Source organism: Xiphophorus maculatus, chromosome 18 (genome assembly GCF_002775205.1).
Source record: "Xiphophorus maculatus strain JP 163 A chromosome 18, X_maculatus-5.0-male, whole genome shotgun sequence".
Classification (NCBI taxonomy): domain Eukaryota; kingdom Metazoa; phylum Chordata; class Actinopteri; order Cyprinodontiformes; family Poeciliidae; genus Xiphophorus; species Xiphophorus maculatus.
The window spans coordinates 21,148,274-21,168,325 of record NC_036460.1 but is presented as its reverse complement, the minus strand read 5'-3'; the positions used below and the strand labels follow the sequence as shown (position 1 = coordinate 21,168,325).

Here is a 20,052-nt window from a genome sequence, read left to right as displayed (position 1 = left end):
GTATGAAAAAACTGCTCAGCAAATGTAAAAAGGGTTGGACTGCTGCAATCCCTAGCAAAAATCTTTATTAAAATCTTTTAAACGAGATAATTAATTCTAAATAAATACATAAAATCTGAATGAAAAAAATATTTTTCCTGTGATATTTTTACTTCTTTTACATTGTTGGGCGAGTTGATTATGCATGTTACATTGAATTACACTGGAGAAAGTGAAGACTAACTTTTGAGTTTAAATAAAATATTCATTGTGAATCTATGTGAAAGGATGACATGTAGAAACTCGTTAAACTGATCAAAGAGGGCAATTCTTTTTTTCAGATGTGAAATCTGTTGCCATGACTATTACAGCCTTTTTATGTTTTATGGAAATGCATTTTTAAATTGGACTTTTTAGTTAAGTGGTGGGCTTTTTTCTTTTTTTTTTATTTTACAGATAAATAGGCAATATAAAATGTTCAGCATTCAGACTTAAAACAAATAAAGCTAAATTGGTAGTAAGTAGTGACACATTCAAAAAGTGTTTGAGGTAATGTCTACCATGAGAATTTATGCTGCATTTATTCTTCTTCTGTTGTTGTTGCTTCTCTTTTAAAGACACCCAGCATCTGTTTAATTTTCTTGTTCCATGTGTCTTTAAGCTGCGAGAAGCTTTAGTATAATGCCTCTATCTGTATTCTGACACTTTATCCACTTAAACCAAATTAAACCCATTCTAAGTTCACAAGCGGATTGAACAATCATCCAGTTTGAGTCTTCATTAGTTTTATTTTCTCCCACATTGTAATCACAGAATCTATTTTACTGTTACATCTGTAAAATCACGAAAAACATCAGTTACAAAATTTAACTGAAAATTCTTTTAATTAGTTAATGTTTTTCTTTTATTGAGACACATTTTGCAGTCTATTTACATAATTCAAACCTATTTACATAAGTACAAAAACAGAACATAAAAAAGATGCATAAATAGATTTTTATATTTATTGTTCATTGTTAATTACAAGAAAGTACCAAGTATATTAATGAATAAAACCAATGAGGTGCCCTTCCATAGCAACATAATAAATGCAAAAAAAAAAAAAAAACAGCATACAAAAAAATAGTCTGGCTTAATTGGCTTTGATGTTATACAGTTTTTCTGATTTATGTGCCAGATCCTCAACTATTTTACTTAAAGGGAATGTATTACGTATTTTCCAGGCACGTAGCATAATCAAATAACTATTACCTTTATTTATTATAAAAATGCTATATATATCAAAATAACTTACAATTATTGCACCTTTGCAATATGGTGCCTTGAAAAAGGCCTATGTCTCTTTAAGAAACTCCTACCCTTTCTGACACTCAGCCTTCAGCATATCATGACAACAATGTCCCCATGACAGCAATGTTCCCCCATTGTGCTGTTTACAATCATTCTCCAAAGTGTTGGACTGAGAATAATTTTTTTTGATACGCTCAGTGCAGTTTCACCACAGGTTTAATTGCTGCTGCTCTGATATCTTTCACTTCCTTAAATGTGCCTGCCTACTCAGCTCCTTACAAAATAACTGATCGACTACAACCATGCCAATGGAATTATCTCAAAATGTGAAAAATGCTCATGAAAAGCAAAAACATTAAACTCTAGATGAAACTACACAACATACATTCAAATGGCAAACTAAAAATAAATTAAACAATATGCTCATAAAGTGAAAAGCAATGTATAATAATTTACATCCAAAATATCAAATCAAATCAAATTTTATTTGTATAGCACCTTTCAGCAACAAGGCATTTCAAAGTGTTTTACATCATTAAAACATAAAATTACAAAGTCATAGAAACAATTATGTTTCAAAAGCAACTCTAACCAGGCGGGTTTTTAGTCTAGATTTAAAGGAACTCAGTGTTTCAGCTCTTTTGCAGTTTCCTGGAAGTTTGTTCCAGATTTGTGGTGCATAGAAGCTGAATGCTGCTTCTCCATGTTTGGTTCTGGGGGTGCGGAGCAGAACCAGAACTTACTGTATTTGCTCACCCTTAAATTGTCCCCAAACACTCCAATGTAGAATTACTTTTGCCCTCAATCCTTTAAAGTTTTTTTCAGGTCTTACGTTCTGCCCTATTTGCTGGTCCTGGGAAAACATTTCCCTCAGTTAGTTAAAGCCAGAAATAAAAGGTTTTGTGATGAAATTGTTTGCATATAAGCCAATTAACTCTGTGCAGTCATCACAACTGAAGCAGTTTAGCCAAGTGTATTTTTCTTAATATCCATCAACAATAAGCATAAGTGGTACAATATAATAAACTGGGAGGTAAAAATAAAGGATAAAACTGAAAACTTTCTCAAATGCAATTACACTGTTGCTGATTTCATGCTGAAATGTTCAGTTGTTTACAGACCTCCACTCAACTAGGATATTTCATGTCATCATATTTATTTTCTTCCTTGGCATACTCTAATAATATCAATAAACTTAACTTGAGGGTGGGCGTTAACATGGACTGTAACACTTATCTGTATGTATTGGGACACTGAATTGTAGAGATCTGTACAGGTATCACCCATGCCTACCTCCTTTATATGCGTTTGTGTGTTTTTGTGATCTGTAAATACATGAATGTGGCAGGGAAGAATGAAGAAAACACACCTGGTAACAATTCTTTCTGAACATCCAAAAGTTTGTCATTTTTTGCATATTTTACCAGGCATAGCAAAATAAAAGACCCCAGGATTTCTAAATGGCTGACAAGGCATTTTAGTGTAGGCTTCACTTGACCGATATCTGAACTACATACTGAGTTCTTATATGCTTTCGTGACTTGAGGTTAAGGAAGCAATTTATTTACAGTAATTCAAAGAAAAAGTTAGGATAGGTCTCTAATTGTAAATTAAGGGAACTTTATTTACCCTAGTCTTGAACATAACTTAAATAGAACAAAATCTCAATGCATGAAAGCATGAAAAAAAGTTCAGGATAAAAGAATGTATTGAAGAAAATCTGAATGTGATTGCTGTAAACACTACAGACAAGACCACTTCTTTAAATAGATTAAAAAGGAGACTTTGAAAGGTCAAACTTTTATTGAAAATCTCTTGTCCTAGTGTTCCTTGAATGAGACAATAAGTATTAATGTTATTGCATAGCGATTTAATCACATTGGGATGTTTTAGAAAAACATATTTTGAATCAGGCAACAAATATTTGACACCCCAACCTTCTCTAACTGTTTAAGGACAGAGTCCATCAAAGTATTTACAGCACATTAGCTGGAACTAATTTGTAAAAGATCTGGTAAAACATTTGCTAAAGTTACCATTTGCTGAAAGAGTGTGTCAGACATTGAGCTAAAAGAGAAGCAGTAGACGGTTCAGTAGAGTGTGTTTTTACTCTTTGCTAGCCTTCCCCAGAAATACTTGAGGCATTTATATTCCTAGATCACAAAAACCATTGGTCCCAATTCAGAGAAGTATAAAAACTGATGGTGTAGAAAACAGAAGGTCAGTGAAGTTTCAAACTTGTGAATGTCTTTTTTTTTAAAACCATATCATAAAATGTAATGTCTTAGAGCTGTAAATCCAAGACTGTAAATGACAGAATTCCAAAGCTGTATCCATAAACCAATTAGCCATAAAATAAAAATTATCCATCAAATACTGCATGAGTTTCTCTCCTCGTGCCAAAAGAAGCCCTAAAACACATTTCTTCATGAACATTTGTCCTCTGACCGGCTACGCAGTCATTTAGAATGGCCTCAGCAAATTTATCAGGCTATATTTTCAACTGATTTTAGTCAACAGAGTAGTTTGTGTTGCTTTAAGTTAGATAGTCTAAGTGTCAAAACCATGTAGGTGGAAATCCGCTATTAATTTAAGAAAATAAAAAGGATGAATTTTAACCCCCTACTAATTACCAATAACCTCTCCACAGAACTTTCTTGAAAAACCTCATACTCCCTCAGGTGGAAAGACATTTGATTTAAGAATCAAATTCTGCAGTAATGAATAAGTGAACAATGTAAAAATGTCCCCTTTTTTTCAAGATTTATCTTTTTTTAGTCATGTAAGCTGGCCAACTGCTTTTTATATACCTGGAGCAAATTTTAATGCAACATTTGCTATTTAGAAATCCTTGTCAGCTACTTCGATGGTTTAAAAAAATTCATTCTGGGATGATTGCAAAACAAATTTCTAAAGATGCCAGAAAAGAACGATACGAATTGTCTGTGTAAATTGCAATCCGAAGCTCCTCACCAAATCTGTAGGGAAGCAATGTGTACGGTTCTCTCCAACCACGTTTTTAGCTCTTTTCTCACTTTCACTACAGACAAGATTTCCTAGACATGCTCCAGAGGGACCGCATGTCAGAAAAACAACTTTCACCACAGATTGCTAATAAAGTTTGCAGAGCCAGATACTTTTTTACTGGAAAAAAGCAAATGACTGTTGTGTAAATACAGAAGGTAATGTTTAGGGAGAGCTTGGTTTGTGTGTGCAGCCTGGTCTTTGACACAGTGTAAGGACCATTTTCCTAATGAATTCTACACTGTGGGGACTGACTGCTCCTTATGGGGCCCAACACCCAGGCCCCATAAGAATAAGAGCTGTTGTGGGGTTATGTTTAGGACTAAGGTGTAAGGTAAAGGTCAAGTAGACTATAGGAATGAACGACAAATGAATGGAAGTCAATGCAAAGTCCTACTGAAGATAATGTCTGAAATGATTGGTTCACCAGAATTCAATGATTTGTAAGGGCGAATGAATAGTTTTAGCACAGTATTGTATACCACTAATCACTAGATCATTCCTGCATCTTTAGGAAGTCTGTGCTCCAACACACCTTATTCACATTTTTTAACATCACATGTTAAACGTACCTCTTGCCTACCAAGCATCCAAATTACATTCTTTAAATCCAGCTGTGTTCAAAGCATGGAATTTTGTACAACAAATAGGACAGATACTCATCTGCTGCTGCTTTGATGTTTTTATTATTTACTTGGCTGAGGTCTTGGCGTTCAAGCAATTATCTGTTATTACCTCCTGAGGAAGTGGTTGTGCTGACATCTTTAAGTTGATCTATTTTTACATTTGTTTAGGGAACATTGACATCTGGTTAGGGCTCTTATAAGTACTGATCCAGCACAGGTCATAAAAAATCTTATTCTGGGTCAGACACACAGTGAAAACCATGAGACAATTCATTTTAAATGATGAAAGCATATGTTATTCAGGTTCTTCCCGAGCTTAACAACCCAGAACACGGCGGATGTTTGCTATGAATGTTTAACCACCAGTTCAATATCTGTACTGTCAAAGGTCAGTGAATACATTCATGACGTGATTAAAATATCACAGCATACATGCAAAAATATCACCTTAGCTTTTTAATGCCCTATGCGATCTTATTCATATATACTTATTCACATATATAGAGCACAAAGTACAAATAATCTCTCTATAACTTGCTTAGAAGAGCCCAACACAAGAGACGAACTAGTTATCCTGATTGCAGTTTTACAGTACAGTAAATATTGCACCCAGAAGGAAAATAAATCAAATGTGAGAGTAACACTTTTCCTGAGCACAGTTTTATGTTGCAGTGGTAAACTGATTTAATTTAGTTGTAGACTCACTCTGCAAGCTACTGCACTGATTTCATGAAAGCATTAAACAGCTGCAGATTCTAAGGGCAGCAAACAAAATTATTACCTACATCGTGTTTTTAAAAATGTTAAAACACTCAGGTTGTAATGTAGAAACTGGACTTGGTTTGAAATTCTTACCATATGATAACCTTGAATAAAGACGTGCAACATGCAACAAAAAACTTTTTTTTTTCTCTCACTGCTAACAAAATAATATAACATAAGAAAGTGGCAATATGACATTAGTACTGGTAGTTAAGTTAAGCTGTCTGCATAGGTGACTAGCGTGCAGACAGTTTTTAAAACAGTATTCTCCTAATAAGACTGATTGATAGTGCATTTGTAGCTTTCATCTCATTACTGAGCATGCTTTTTATGAAATACTTTTGTAAGATTTTCAATGACACAAATTATTATTCCATGTAGGAAAATGAGTCACAATTAATTGGATTTTAATGAAAAACCATATGTTGACAAAATAAGCAACATTTCAATTTAAGATCCCTTTTTGCTGTTAAATTATTGAATAAAGAGACATATGGGCTCCACAACAAAGATTGTTTTTAATCTGGTATTTAGGTTATTCAACTATCAGATTGGTGCCAAGTGCCATTCAGTTTTCAAGTGTTTCAGGAACCTATGATTACTAATATAATTTCTTTGAAAAAATATTTCTTTAGAAATGTGGACTGTAGACGCTGACATTTGCGTTGGTGACTTCTCTGCTTGCTGCAACATGTTTTGCATTGAGATGGAATAGCTTCAGAAATAGATTAACTCCTTTTTGCAAAATTTGCACACAATAGTTGTTTCCAGCATCCCATCAGATCGTTTTTTTTTTTTTTATTGTGTGTGTTTTTTTAAACAAAGACTTGATTGGCCAAGATTGGCCTTTAACATCTATTGGTGTTGTTTGCGGATGCCGCTTGTGCATCAGACTCACAGGCGTACCAGAAATACAATGCAAAGGTTCCGACTCGGGACTTTTGTTTGGGGAATGTAGAAAAAGTGAATAATTGTGTCAAAAATTTAAACACGTTAAGATCTACGTGACTAATAAATCAAAATTAACATGTCAAAGTTTCCAGCTTGATACATCTGTGCACCACTGGAGCACCTGGTGAGGCAGGTCACACTCCCTCAAGTCAATAAAAAAATAATCTGATTTGTAGTATAAGTGTAGAGAATATATCTTTCAATTCTTACTTGTTGTCTTTTACTTTGTTCTTGTCAGCTGCCATTCTTGATGATCCTATGGAGTGCAGCAGGGGAGAGCGTTTAGCCATCACGCTGGCCAAAAATAACATCAACAGGAGCAGCAACCGCTCTACAACAGGCAAGCTGGAGGTGGACATCTTTGAATTGCTAAGAGACAGTGAATATGAGATGGGGGAGACAAGTAAGTGTCTTTGATCAGTGCAGTAAATATAAAACACGTCTTCATGTATGTTGTGTTTTGTCGTTCTTGTTTATAGTGCTATGAAATAGTATTTGTTCCCTTAGATATTTACTGTTCTTTTTTTTGTCACACTTAAATGTTTGGGATTCTCAGACTAATTTTAATCTAAAATGACCTGAATAATTACACAAATACATCCTTTACTGTATATGTGATATGAATTATGGTCCACTGTGCTTTGCAAATTTTTTTAACCACATTGCAGGGTTTTCAAGCAAGAATGCCTTGCATCACAAAAAGGATTTAAGTTTCGACTTTGACTAGGCCACTCCAAAACCTTTAATTTGCTTTTCTTTTGACCCACTCAAAGATAGACTTATCCTGCTGTATAATCCAAGAGGTGGCTGAATATTCCCTTTCAGAATTTTCTGATACAAATACATGCTTCCATCCCCTAAGTATCACACTGCTAAATGCTATGTTAGTTTATTCCATAAGTTTTATATATTCTTTTTTCTTTTAACTGCCAGATGAGTCATTGATGTTCTTCTGGAGTAACTTCAATATGTGAGCAATTCCTGGGAAATTTGCCTCTGTTCTATGTTCTCTCTATTTGTGCATAGTCAGGTATCACTGTGGTTTCCTCAAATCCCAAAGCTTCACAATTCGTTTCGTAACTTTCCTTCTCAAATTGTTAGATGTCACTGACTGCTTCTCATCTGTTCTTGAATTTTGTTAGATCAAGGGAATCTTTTTGAGGTCTTTCAATCTTCTTTTCTTTTCAGAGATGTTCTATTAAATTTTCTTTTGAATTTCCAGCCCTGGCAGTAAGTAGAAAAAGCTTTAAAAAATTGCTTTTTTATGAAATCTACATCCGAGAATGGTATTTTGATTTACTAAAGTTATCTTTGACATTAACATTTGTTTGATGATCTGAAACATTTAACTTTGACAGATAAGGAAACTCAGTAAATTTGTAAGTGGCAAATATTTCACAGCACTCCTATTGTGTGCTTTGTTCTGTCAAATCTGAGAAAAGAAAGAGAGGGTGATCAATGTGAAATCTGCTGCATCCAGTCACCAACTGCTCCAGAAAAGTAGCAAAATAAAGCTAAAAACTATAGAAAAACTAAATGTACTTTATAGTACTTTGACATCTTTTCACCACCCACTTCATGTTCTCACCTCTAGTAAAGGTAATCTAATTGGACTGTATTTTGAGCAAAGATATAGAAATTGAAATTAAGGCATGTTGTACAAACTTAAAGTCTGTGTTTTCTCATTTATTGGCAACTGTAAAGTTTTAGTTGTTTATTTTGCATGTTTTCTGCATCAAAATAGTTAATTGTGAAACAATATAGTTAGGATATAAGTAAGAAGAGTGTACTTATCTCCCAAAAAACATTAAATAAATGAATTCAAGTTCTTTTTGTGCAACACTTAGTCAGCTATTAAGAATAAACAACTCTGTATTCGGGAAAAAAAACAAAGTATTGTGAAAATGTTGAGACTTGCAAACCCATACAAATAATTAAAAGGATTCAAAGTCACACAAATGGATTTACATTTTATTAAAACAATCCATTCATAATGATGCAACTCTGATTAAATAATTTTGACAATTGCAGATATCCATTTTGTTGAGCAAAGTTACTTTTGGAGCATGTAGGAAACCAGCATGTTCATAAGATTTGACTGAAATTCTGGGACAGGACTGTAAAAATGAAAGTTGAATCAACAGCACAATTATTTTAAGCAAGATTGACATGAAAATTATAAAACCAAATGAGAGAACATTTACACTCACCAAATGTTTTAAGTGATGCTTTTTACTTGTTATATCTGATAACTGGAAAATGGTTTCCTCAAACCTCAAGTTTTATTGTTTGACCTTTTTGAATTTTTATTGAAAACACTCAAAAAATCAATTCTGCACAGTATGTATATTTAGAAAATGGCAAATTTTCTTAATAGCTGCAACAAAAGGCATAGAAATTGATTTTCAGTGTGAAATGGTGGAACAAACATGAAAGATTCAGTGGAGCTGCTTCCATAGAAACACAGATTCACTTACTAGAGCAGCAGAAAACTTTTATGTTTTCTGTCTGAATAAAGACTAACAAGCCTAAATGTTCCTGTTTTTCTGTGTGTATGGCAGCATCTGTTCCTGTGTGTAGCCTAGATATTGTTATAGTACAAATCCTTTGTGTGTGTGATTAGGGCCAGGAATTGGATTAGGGTTGGATCAGTGGCCACAGTTATTGTAGATGGAAATATCAAGCAAGAACCACTGCATGCTTTGCTTCATCGCACAAATAAACAGATACACTTAGGAGTGCTTCTAATATTGTACATATTTTATCATATTCCATTTAAAATAAAAAGTTTATCAAACACATTTTTCAAGTAATCAAAATAATATCTTTAGAAAAATTGTGAGATGAAGCCTAAACAAGATTAGAGTAAGACAACATATTTGGTGATAAATACCCTCCATTGTATTACTCCTCAGGTTCTCATCAATGCAAATTTAGATTATATTACCAAAATGTATTCGGTGGAGTCTCTTCACACACATCGGTACTGGAGTGATGTCATCGTCTTGATTAAATTGGGTTTAATCATGTCAGCTACCCTTTACGCCCATAACACATTAGACTGTTCCAGAAAGACTTTTCACAAAGATAAGGAGTGTGTTCATTGCACTTTTTAAAAAAAAAAAAAAACATTCTTTCAGAAGTGTTTTGATGTGTGTAGAAGGGGACCCAATCGCAGCAGGCAGTAGACGTAGAATGTTGTGGATGTTTTAATGAAGAAAATCAACTTACAAAAATCCAATAAGCCAGGGTACAAGAAAATCCAAAAACACAAAGTAAACTGGTGACAAAAGGGAACAACAGGTAATCCAGGGAGGGTAGTGAAGAGATGGACTGTCATGTCCATGGACTGAGATAGAGGAGCTTAAATACTGGGAGGTAGCAAATGAAACAATGGAGGAGATGGAACTAGCTAGATGAGATAACTGATTGCAGGTGTGAGTAGTTGGCACAGGAACTAGCTGAGGGTCAGGGAGAAGGTGGCACAGGGAGGCTAAGAAGATACACTGGGGAGTTCAAAAGGGAGGAAACACCAGGGAGCTGAAAATACTTCTAATACTAAAGAAACACTAAGACTATAGAAAACCTGATACACTAGAAGAGAAAAGACATGAGGGAAAACAAAAACAAACCTAAACAGAAACAAGGCTGATCTAACAATAGTAAGAACTAAGGAACGTAGAGCTAGAATAACTAGAATGACTAAACAAAGAAATAACCTAACTAGAATCACTAAAGAAAGTGCATTTGTGACCTTTGACATTATACCCACAGCTCTAAAATGTTCAATATAATAAAAAAAGCGTTGTTTTGTCATCATTTCAGAAAGTGAAACTTATAGATTCATAGAAAAAAGGAGTAAAATATTTAAATAGTTTATTTTAATTGCGATGTTTGTTTATAGATAATAAAAATTCAAAGCTCAGTGTCTTAAAAAAAATTACAGAATTACATAAGATTAATAAAAACATTCATTTTCCAGCAATGTTTGTTGGGTCTGGTGAGTCTGATCAGCTTAGCTCTGGTTTGCACTTCCTCAGCGGTGTTCTGTCTGCAGGCGGCCAGACGTGGTGAAGTTGTGTGTCTTAGCTGTGGAACGATAATTGGCTGCTATTTCTTCTCCCTCTGTGGGGTGGCAGCCGGTGTTACTTGTTGATGGCACTCTCCGCGACCCTGTAACTACAAGGTTCCTTTTGCAGAATTCTAAATAAACCAGGGTCGTAGTTTGCCCCGTTAGGTCCTGGATGCACTAACAGTAAGGAGTATTTCTAGAGCCTTAGCTCCTTGGACATGGAGCGGACTTCTCAATGTCACCCTCCCAGTTAGCATGTCAGAATAAAAATTCTTTGACTTAGGTGTGGGATTCTAAGGATGTCTGTCACATCAGAGTTTCCTTCTTGAAACCCCTTCTCCTCCTGCTGCTGTAACCAAGGTTAATACAGTGTATTGTTGAGTCATAGTTTCATAGCAGCCTCCTATGTTCCGTCCTTCATGACTGGATGTCCAGCAAACAATATAGTTGGGCAGTTGCCTTTTGCCTAGAAACTGCCAAACCCAACCTTGTTCATTTGATTGTCAGACAGAGAGACATAATTAGTCACTCTGGAGAAAATGTCTACACTGCTCTAATCTACAGTGGCAGCATGTTTTAAACCACTTAGATGTTGCACTTGATTGAAGGTCATGTTACACTGTTCTTGAGTTAATCTGAAGACCACATGAAGTGTGGAGATCTGTAGCTATTAAGTCTGTTGAAATTTATGGCGCTCTGCACACTATGTATTTCATTATCTGCTGACCCTGCTCTGTGATTTACACAGGACACTTTGCGACTGACATCCTCATGATGCCAGTCACCTCCACCTTGTTTCAAACCAGTTGACTGTGAACTATTTAGTAACATCACAACTAGACTTCCTGTACAGATGTCACCCAGTCATGGTACCACAATGGATTACATCGAGCACCTGAGAATGTAACCCGTCTTTCACAAGCATTTGTAGCTGCAGTCAGTCTGCATGACTTTGTGTTGAATTTTATACACTTGTGGCCGAGAAAGCATTTGCAACACTGGAATGCAGTGGTTTAAATCGATGAACAAAAACCATTGATGTTAAGCTACATTTTTAACAAAAACATTGAGTTTCACATAAAAAAATTTCTCTCTTTTTTTTTTTTTTACAAAAAACAAAAATATCCAAATTTTAGTCCTAGAAATCAATGGTGATAACTTTCACAGACAAAATGTTTTTGCAAATTTTTCATAACATTGTGTTTACTTGTGAGAGAGGTGGGATAGATTCCACACAGATCATAAATGCTGTGTCTAAGCCAGGGGTGGGCAATCCTGGTTCTCGAGGGCCGGTGTCCTGCAACTCTTAGATGTCTCCCTGGTCCAACACACTTGAATCCAATAGCTGAATCACCTCCTAAGTGCAGTCAAGTTCTCCAGAGTCCTGCTAATGACCTCATTATTTGACTCAGGTGTGTTGAAGTAGAGATGCATCTAAAAGTTGCAGGAGACCGGCCCTCGAGGCCTGGAGTTGCCCACCCCTGGTCTAAGCCATTGCCTAGATGGTGTTCCAAGTGAGCTGAATCAATGCATAAAGCTAAACTTTTTGCTGCTCTGTATTGATTAAACTATAACCTTTCTGAGCTGAATGTTGCATTGACATCAACCTTGTTGCAACCAGGAGTTCTCATGGGGGCCAAACTCCATCCTAACAATGCAAACTATAATTTCCAAAGTCCTGCTGAGGATGCAGGTCACATCTTACACAATAAATACAAAGATGGCACATACTGTGTTTGTGTATGGCATTCTTGTTGGATTTGGTTATTGCACTTTTGGTATGCTGCAGATTACCTTATCTTTGAGGTCAAATTGATCCCATAAATAATAGCAGGATTAAAAAAATATGGAAAATAGATGTTAGAAATATTCAATTCACCAATAATTCTATAAGCGGTATATATACAGTACAGACCAAAAGTTTGGATACACAGTTGTGTCCAAACATTTGGTCTGTACTGTATATCTATATCTATATATATGTAGATATATATATGTGTGTATATATATGTATATATACTTTCTGGTGTTATGTTTTAAAACATCTGTGTTAAAGCAATATTTTATTTTGATATTAAAGATTTTGACATGTCGTTGACATTATTTATTTTACCAGAGGAGTCTTTTTTTTTTTTACTTTTAAATCAGTTGTATAAAACAAAAGTACAAGAGCCAGTTTGTACAGTTAGTCATAATTTCAAAACAAATAGCAGCATCTTGACCTGCAGCCAAATCAATCCACTCTATGCTTCAATAAAGCTGCACAGACAGGTGCAGATACTTTTATGTGTGCATGCCAAGGGAAGATGATCATACATATGCATGTTGTTCTGGAGCAGTTAAGTCATGTGTCATGCTGTAGTTCCCACGGGTGACTGAAAGAACAATTATTAATAATTTGATTCTCTGTCTCTTCACCCCTGAAGAAGTTTACCCACTTTCACACACATGACTGATAATTGCTTCTCTTTTGCCCCAGTAATCAACACAAAACTACCAGGACTTACACACACCTTGCACACACAAGAGCGACACAGTTCTGTGCTTTCCCCCAGCTCCACACCACAGTCAGCAGTGTTTTAATTATAAAGCAGGGATTATAAGATGACAAGAAACACCATTCTGTGTTCCAGTTTGAAAGATGAAAGCATGTGTACACAAGAGAGGAGTAAAACTCATTTTCACTAAAATGTTTCTGTCAAAAGATATGTTTTCAACCCCAAAGGTAAAGCCTTTAAATCAGTCCTTGTAAATGTAGAATTCAGAGAACAAGACAAGATGTGTGCCACTTTTGGGGATATTATTCCATTCATGTGCAAATATTCAAATACCAGATTTCAGCTTTTAAGCCTCCAGATATTGCTATTTCTGTCTCTGTGCCTTTCTTGGCGTCTGTCACTCTGTTGATCTGTGTCTCTTTCCGTTTCTATGTTTTCTGTCTCCATATGTGAGCACATATCGCATTAATATCAATCCTTCCTATAAGATTAGCTTCCAACGGATTGACATAGATCTGGGGACATGTATTTGTCCATATTCATACAGCAGGAAATTCCCTTTAGGCATTCGAAAAAGCCTCTCTCTACCTGTTTTAGAGGTTGTAACAGTTTCCATGAGTATCTGTTCAAATATGACCAAAAGCTTTATTAGATACATTTCCCTGCTACCTAATTCTAAAATTCGTACTCTACATGTCTCTGTTTCCTTTCAGTGTGCCAGATAATGTCTAAAGGGGTTGTGGCAGTCCTCGGCCCATCTGCCAGTCCAGCTTCAAACTCCATCATCAGCAATATATGTGGAGAGAAAGAGGTGAGTCCCTGCACCCTACGGGCTTGTAGCCCGGGCTCACAGCTTGACCACAAATAAGAGCTTTGAAAAATAGAGCTGCTCATTAGCAGTTATGTGGGTTTTTTTTGTTTTTTTCTGGTAGAATGAGGAAGAATGAAATGCAAGCTGCTGGTAAAATGGTAAAACACTTAATGATATAAGTTTCCACTCTAGTCCTAGTTATTTCAAAGTACTGCTGGACATTTCAGTTAGGATTTTCCTCTTATTAGCTTGGAGCAGTTTGGTCCCCAGAGGATGTTGCTTATGCAAAGAGAAGTTATGTTTTTACTTCTGTTTGATGTTTATTTATTCCAATAAATCACATGTAGTGAGAACAAAGTAGCTGTATGGAACTGTTTGCTGCTTTGTCAAAATAAAAACTAAGGGCTATTTTGATATATTTGTAAGATACAAAAGGCATGTTTTCTTATCTGAACAGAATAAAACAATTGTTAGATATGTGGCTTTTAAACTTAAACATAAAGGCATTTATGCTTATTAAACATAAATTCCTTTATGTTTAATAAGCCTTAAACATAAAGGCTTTAAAACTTAAACATAAAGGCCTTTATGCTTATTAAACATAAATTCCTTTATGTTTAAGAAGCATTAAACATAACGGCCTTTATGTTTAACAAGCATAAAGACCTTTGTTTAATAAGCATAAAGTCATAAAGGCCTTTATATTTAAAAAGCATAAAGGCCTTTATGCTTATTAAACATAAAGGCCTTTTACTCTGACAGACTTTTTTCAGATTTGATATAAAGCTATAGAGTAGAGGTACAATCAGTGAATTCATGTATTCATATACTTTTGCAAAATTTACCAAGTGTAAATTTAACTGTAAATTTCTTGTGTCTAAGCAGAAATTAGACACAATTAATTACATTAATTAGACTTTAATCTGAGATTAAAGTCAGAATTCTGACTTTATGAGTTTAACTTTAATCTCGTTGGAACTTTAATCCAGCGAGATTAAAGAGATTTTAAAGTCAGAATTCTGTTTTTTTTTTTTTTTTCTCGGTGGCCCTAATCCTCTTCCGTAGAAATCTTATGTTTTTTGAACAATAACATTATTTGTTGTTAATCTGTTGCTAAGAGATGAGCGTGTTTTCCGATAACCAAGTGCCACGAAGTAAACTTCTGAGTTTTACTTTTGCCAAAGTAAAAATCAGTGCGGTGCATATTAGCAGTAGCCTTTTCCCTAAAATAAGCTTTTATCTATTTTGTTTACTTAATAGCCATGTTAGCACACTGAATGGAGGAACTCAATGTAAGAAATAGTTATACCCCACATTCCACTGGCAGCATTCATGCTAACATTACCAAACTGGCTAATTTAACTTATATACTAATTTTAACATACTGAATAGAGTAGGTTAACATGCTTGTGACTCTGGGGTGCTGTGGTGGTGCAGGGGCAAAACGCAACTCACATGGAGGCCTTAGTCCTCGTGGTGGTGATCGCAGATTCAATTCCTGGCCTGGCAACATTTGCCGCATGTCTTCCCCTGTCTCATTACCCTCTTTCCTGTCGGAACTACTTTCAAATAAAGGCCACCAAAGCATGGCCTTAAACAAGCATGTTTAAAAAAATGCTTGTGACTCTCCTCATGCTTGTGGCTCTTCGCATGCTATTGAGTACATTGCAGCTTACTTTAGCATTGGTGCTAATGTTTAGCATCAGAATGCTGGGTTCCAACCAACAGGCAGACTTTGGCAGGCCCAGTTCAAATTTCTTGAGAAATTTTTTAGTTCCTCATTAGTGTGCAAGTGTAGGAAATTTGATTCTGGGGGGGATTCACAAAGCTTAGCTATCTCTGTTATTTTTTGCAATTGTGTTTGTTGTTCTCTATTTCTGTATCAGATCATAAGCATAAATTGTATAAAACACATACTGTACATATCCAGTCCTACAGTGAAGAACAATTTGTATTTTGTTAAAATCAGGACACAGTTCTCTTACTGTGAACCCAATATAGCAATTGTGAAAGTGATTAAAGTGACTGAAGGTCGTGGTTGTGGAAGTCATTATCTGAATTTGCTCTCCCTTAAACTTTTTAATGCATAAGAGAGGAATCATGCTTGAGATGTTGTGTCTAATTCAAGTGAGGTGGATGTTTTTAAAACACCTCTGTCTATTGTTAATTGTCATAGAATGTTTCACTGCTTGAACTGATTCATTCAAAGATGAACTGAAATGACTGAAGTTGTACCAGCTCCCAACAGAACAGATTCCTTAATGTTCAATCATGGGTTAGCTTCTTAACGAAGTTAATTTATTTGAGTTCTGTTAAGTAAAAACAAATTCTCTGTTTGAATATTTCACACTCATACAGTTTGTCTTCTACTTTTTAACACAACATCAGAATTTTAATAGGTGCTTATACAATTTTATTTGATAAGAGATAACAGATAAATGCTTTTTTTTACTTTGGAACCTAAAAGTAATTGCATAGTCAGCACCTGTTCATCTTTGTGTTGAAATTGTTCCTGCTTTTACAAAGTCTGAAATGTTTGGTGTGAATTTTAAGTTCAGACACTTTATGGTACACTTTGAATTGCAATAATGAGCCTCATTATAATGAAGGAATTGGTAAGAAAGAAAGAAATCTGAATGAATGTGACAGGAAGTACTTTTATTTTGAAGACCTGGTAGTCCTTCTGTAATAATGTTGTCATTACACAGAGAGAAAAATTATGTTTGTGGGAATTTAAATATGTTTTGCTCTGAAATTGTCAGTGCTGAACTCAGTTTTATGACTATCTATGTTGCTATTGTTAAAAATTGTATCGAACATGAAGATTGCAACAGCCCACAATCCACAAACATCCCTTGCAAAAAATAAAATAAAAAAATCAGGGCCACCCTTCAACGGGTGTGAATGCATCAGAGCTGCGGTTTGTGGTTTATTTAATGACGTAGTTTCACACCTACATATCAGGTAAAGATTTTTCATGAGACTTTTGTCTTAAATCTCATTTCTGTCACTTAAATGTGACCTGACTCACCCATATGACGCTGTAAGATAAAACTTACAGTACTCTATTAGTCCACAGAGAAGCTGTTCTTTTCTTCCTGTGTGGATCTGATCCCGATATGACTGCAGTAGAAACAGGCTTCCAATACCAACGTCCTCCCAACAGTATCTTTTGCTGCAATGAAGTCTAATGAGACATCAGCCTGCTGTAGTGGGAGACAAACCAGAACTCTCTGTTGCTAAAAACCTCTGGTGGCTCTGAGTGAGGGGACCAGCTGCTTTGAAATACTGACTGCCATATTACCACTGTACGAATTTAACGTTGACATCAAAAGAGAAAAATCCAACAAAGAGGAGTTAATATGCGACCAGAAGGTTTAGTTTCCCCACACTTTCTTAAATTTCATCCTCACATATCTGTTCTTATTGTAAACGAAAGGGGTAATCATCAGGATTAACATAATGCTGGGAAGCTCAGCCAATCATGTCCTTTTCTGAGGGAAAGTGACAGGATTATAAGATTTGCTGTTGTCGGAATAAATTAATCTTTGTATTTTTCATGTATAACATGACATTAAGCAGTGATTTTCAGCAGCACTGACACCAGAGCTGTACTCAACTCTACTTAAGTTAACAGTAGATAAATATTATTTGTACTGCAGTCACAGGAAAAGTAATGCAGCTAATTATCATACATACCTTGACAGCTTCATAGAAACACATTGCTGAGTTTATGATTGGTCAGGTTGCAGTATTATACTTTATCCTTATTGCTCTTGGCGATGCTTTGAGGACTTTTTCAGAGGACTGTAACGCTTCAGTTTGAGTTCTGCTGTTGAATTCATAACTCAGTCCCTGTATTTATGTTGCTGGTACTTATTTCTAATCCCTGCTTTGTTTAACCACACATTAAGTCCTTTTCAATGACACTTGTGTTATTTAAAATTTCAATCAGAGCAGTCTAATAGAAATAGCAGTGTTTGGTTTTTGTCTTCTCTTTTTATATAAAAAAAAAAGTACAGTCAACTTTTAATTGAGTAGAAAATTTGAACAACTGTTCTGTCGCTGTATGTCAAGTATGAATTAAGTGCTGCAATTTGAAGAACTTTCTGGGCAGATATGTCAACGTATATGGTGCTACCTAAAACTTTCAGCCCTCATGGCAAATATGTTTTTTTTTTTGTTTGTAAAGTTCATAATTGTTTTTGTGGTTCTACAGCCATCTGCGGAATTACACCACTCGGTCAGAAACAGCCAATCAGAACCAGGAGGGGGGTCTTAGTGCTGCCAATCAACCCTCCCCTTTCCTCTCTCCTTTGCTGCAGCTCTTTCCCCACAACAAAGCCTGCTGTGAATATACAGGCTAGTAAGTATGGCCACTGATGACTGCGGATAAACAGTTTTCCTGCAGCAGTAAGTTGTTTCCCTGCCATCAGCACAGCAGCAGCAAACAGGCAATCTTAAGCAGTCCATACATGAGTTTGATTGGCAAACCTTCTTCCTGACTCTAATTGGCTGTAACTTTGGGAAAGCTTTGCTTCCTCTGGTCTGAATACGGAGGAAATGATGGATCGATTAAGTCATCAGTTATTTAATTCAGAAATCTCAAGAGAAGTGTCACACCATTTCTAAGGAAGCTGGCGATTGTCATTGAAGTTTCAAACAAAAAATAATCCTAAGCACATCTCAAAGCCCACCGAGGCTCAAGAAAATGTCCTGGAAGTGACCGTCATAGTCGACTCTCTGGCACTCTACTAAATATCTCTGGTAGGATTTGGAGAAGACAGTTGCAGCATGCAAATCCAAAATTATCAATGAAATGGAGGCTCTGTCCTTGAGGAGAAGACTAGTTCTCGGAAATGTTGTCAGACGCCAGTGTCTGGCAGTGAATTGCGTTTGAAGAAGGTCATAACAGAAAAAGTGTACTCTACTAAGTGGTAAAGATGTTTTTTGTTAAGAGGCTGAATAATGCAATGCTCATCGTAGGTGGTATTTTATGTTTAACTTGAATAAAACAATATTGTGTTGAGTTATTTAAGTTGTCCTTGTTTAATGTGTTTACTACAAACAGCTACTGTTAGCAACCTAAATAATGTGGACCACTACTCACTTTCACTTGATTTTAAGGGATAACTTTGTCCTGAATTGTTTGGAAGAAAAACATTCTTTGGCACATTGACCTTCTTAAGCTAAAGTTTGGAGCCCATTACACTTCCCCTCAACTTTGACTTTCTTTTTTTTTTTATTATTGAACGTTTTGTAGTATTCCCATGTCAGACAGAGCTGTAAATGTTTGCTATCACTAAGAAGGTCCTTTTGACATGTGTGCCGTCTGTTTTCTCAGCTTCTTTGAAAACTGTTGAACTGTAAAATGGCTTGCAGTATCAAAGCGTGAAATAGGTTCATGTGACACATTTATCACCTCAAAATACCATCAAGCTAGATTTAGTTTAAGAGATTAGAAAGAAGATCTATAAGATCATACACTGAATCTTGTGATATAAATGCTCAGATTCATTTTGGACATGTAATTTCCCGGACACTAGACAGGAGATTATCATATCGTGGACTGAAATCATTTTCATGGATAAACTGTGATTGGCTATGGTTTGCTGCCATTTTGGGTCTGTATTGAATATGGTAGTGGGAAATTGTTTGATGAAAGTTAAATAAAAAAACTTTTTTCAAAATTAATATTCAACTTAATATCCTTTTCTTTCGGTTTGAAGTGAAAATCATTTTAAATCTAATTCTGTCAGGGGTGTAATAGTTTTTGTCTTCACTGTTTCTGGATCCTGAATGTGACATGAAGGAGAAGCAGGTAGCAGATATCCATGATGTGTGGCCCAAATGGACCTGCATGTCTTGGTCAACAGAGAATTTACAAGGAAAGACCAACGCTAATGTTACTTCTACAACCTAACCAGGACTACATCTAGCTCTCAATGCTCCAAGTAGCCATACATCTACATCCTCTTGTGCTTCTTGTGAGGTAATGAAAGTGGTGTTGCTGTTTGTTGCTTGACAGTGACACTGACA

The 20,052-nt window shown here is 35.6% G+C and overlaps 1 protein-coding gene across 4 annotated transcripts in view; it reads left to right on the top strand.

Moving 5' to 3' along the window:
- Window positions 1-20,052, top strand: part of grik4 (glutamate ionotropic receptor kainate type subunit 4) — a 349,633-nt gene that overhangs the window by 186,710 nt on the left and 142,871 nt on the right. For all 4 annotated transcript variants that reach the window (XM_023351803.1, XM_023351802.1, XM_023351801.1 and 1 more), the window contains exons 4-5: window positions 6,871-7,035; window positions 13,916-14,013. In XM_023351803.1, coding sequence (XP_023207571.1) covers window positions 6,871-7,035; window positions 13,916-14,013 — 263 coding nt within the window. The remainder of the gene's footprint in view (window positions 1-6,870; window positions 7,036-13,915; window positions 14,014-20,052) is intronic.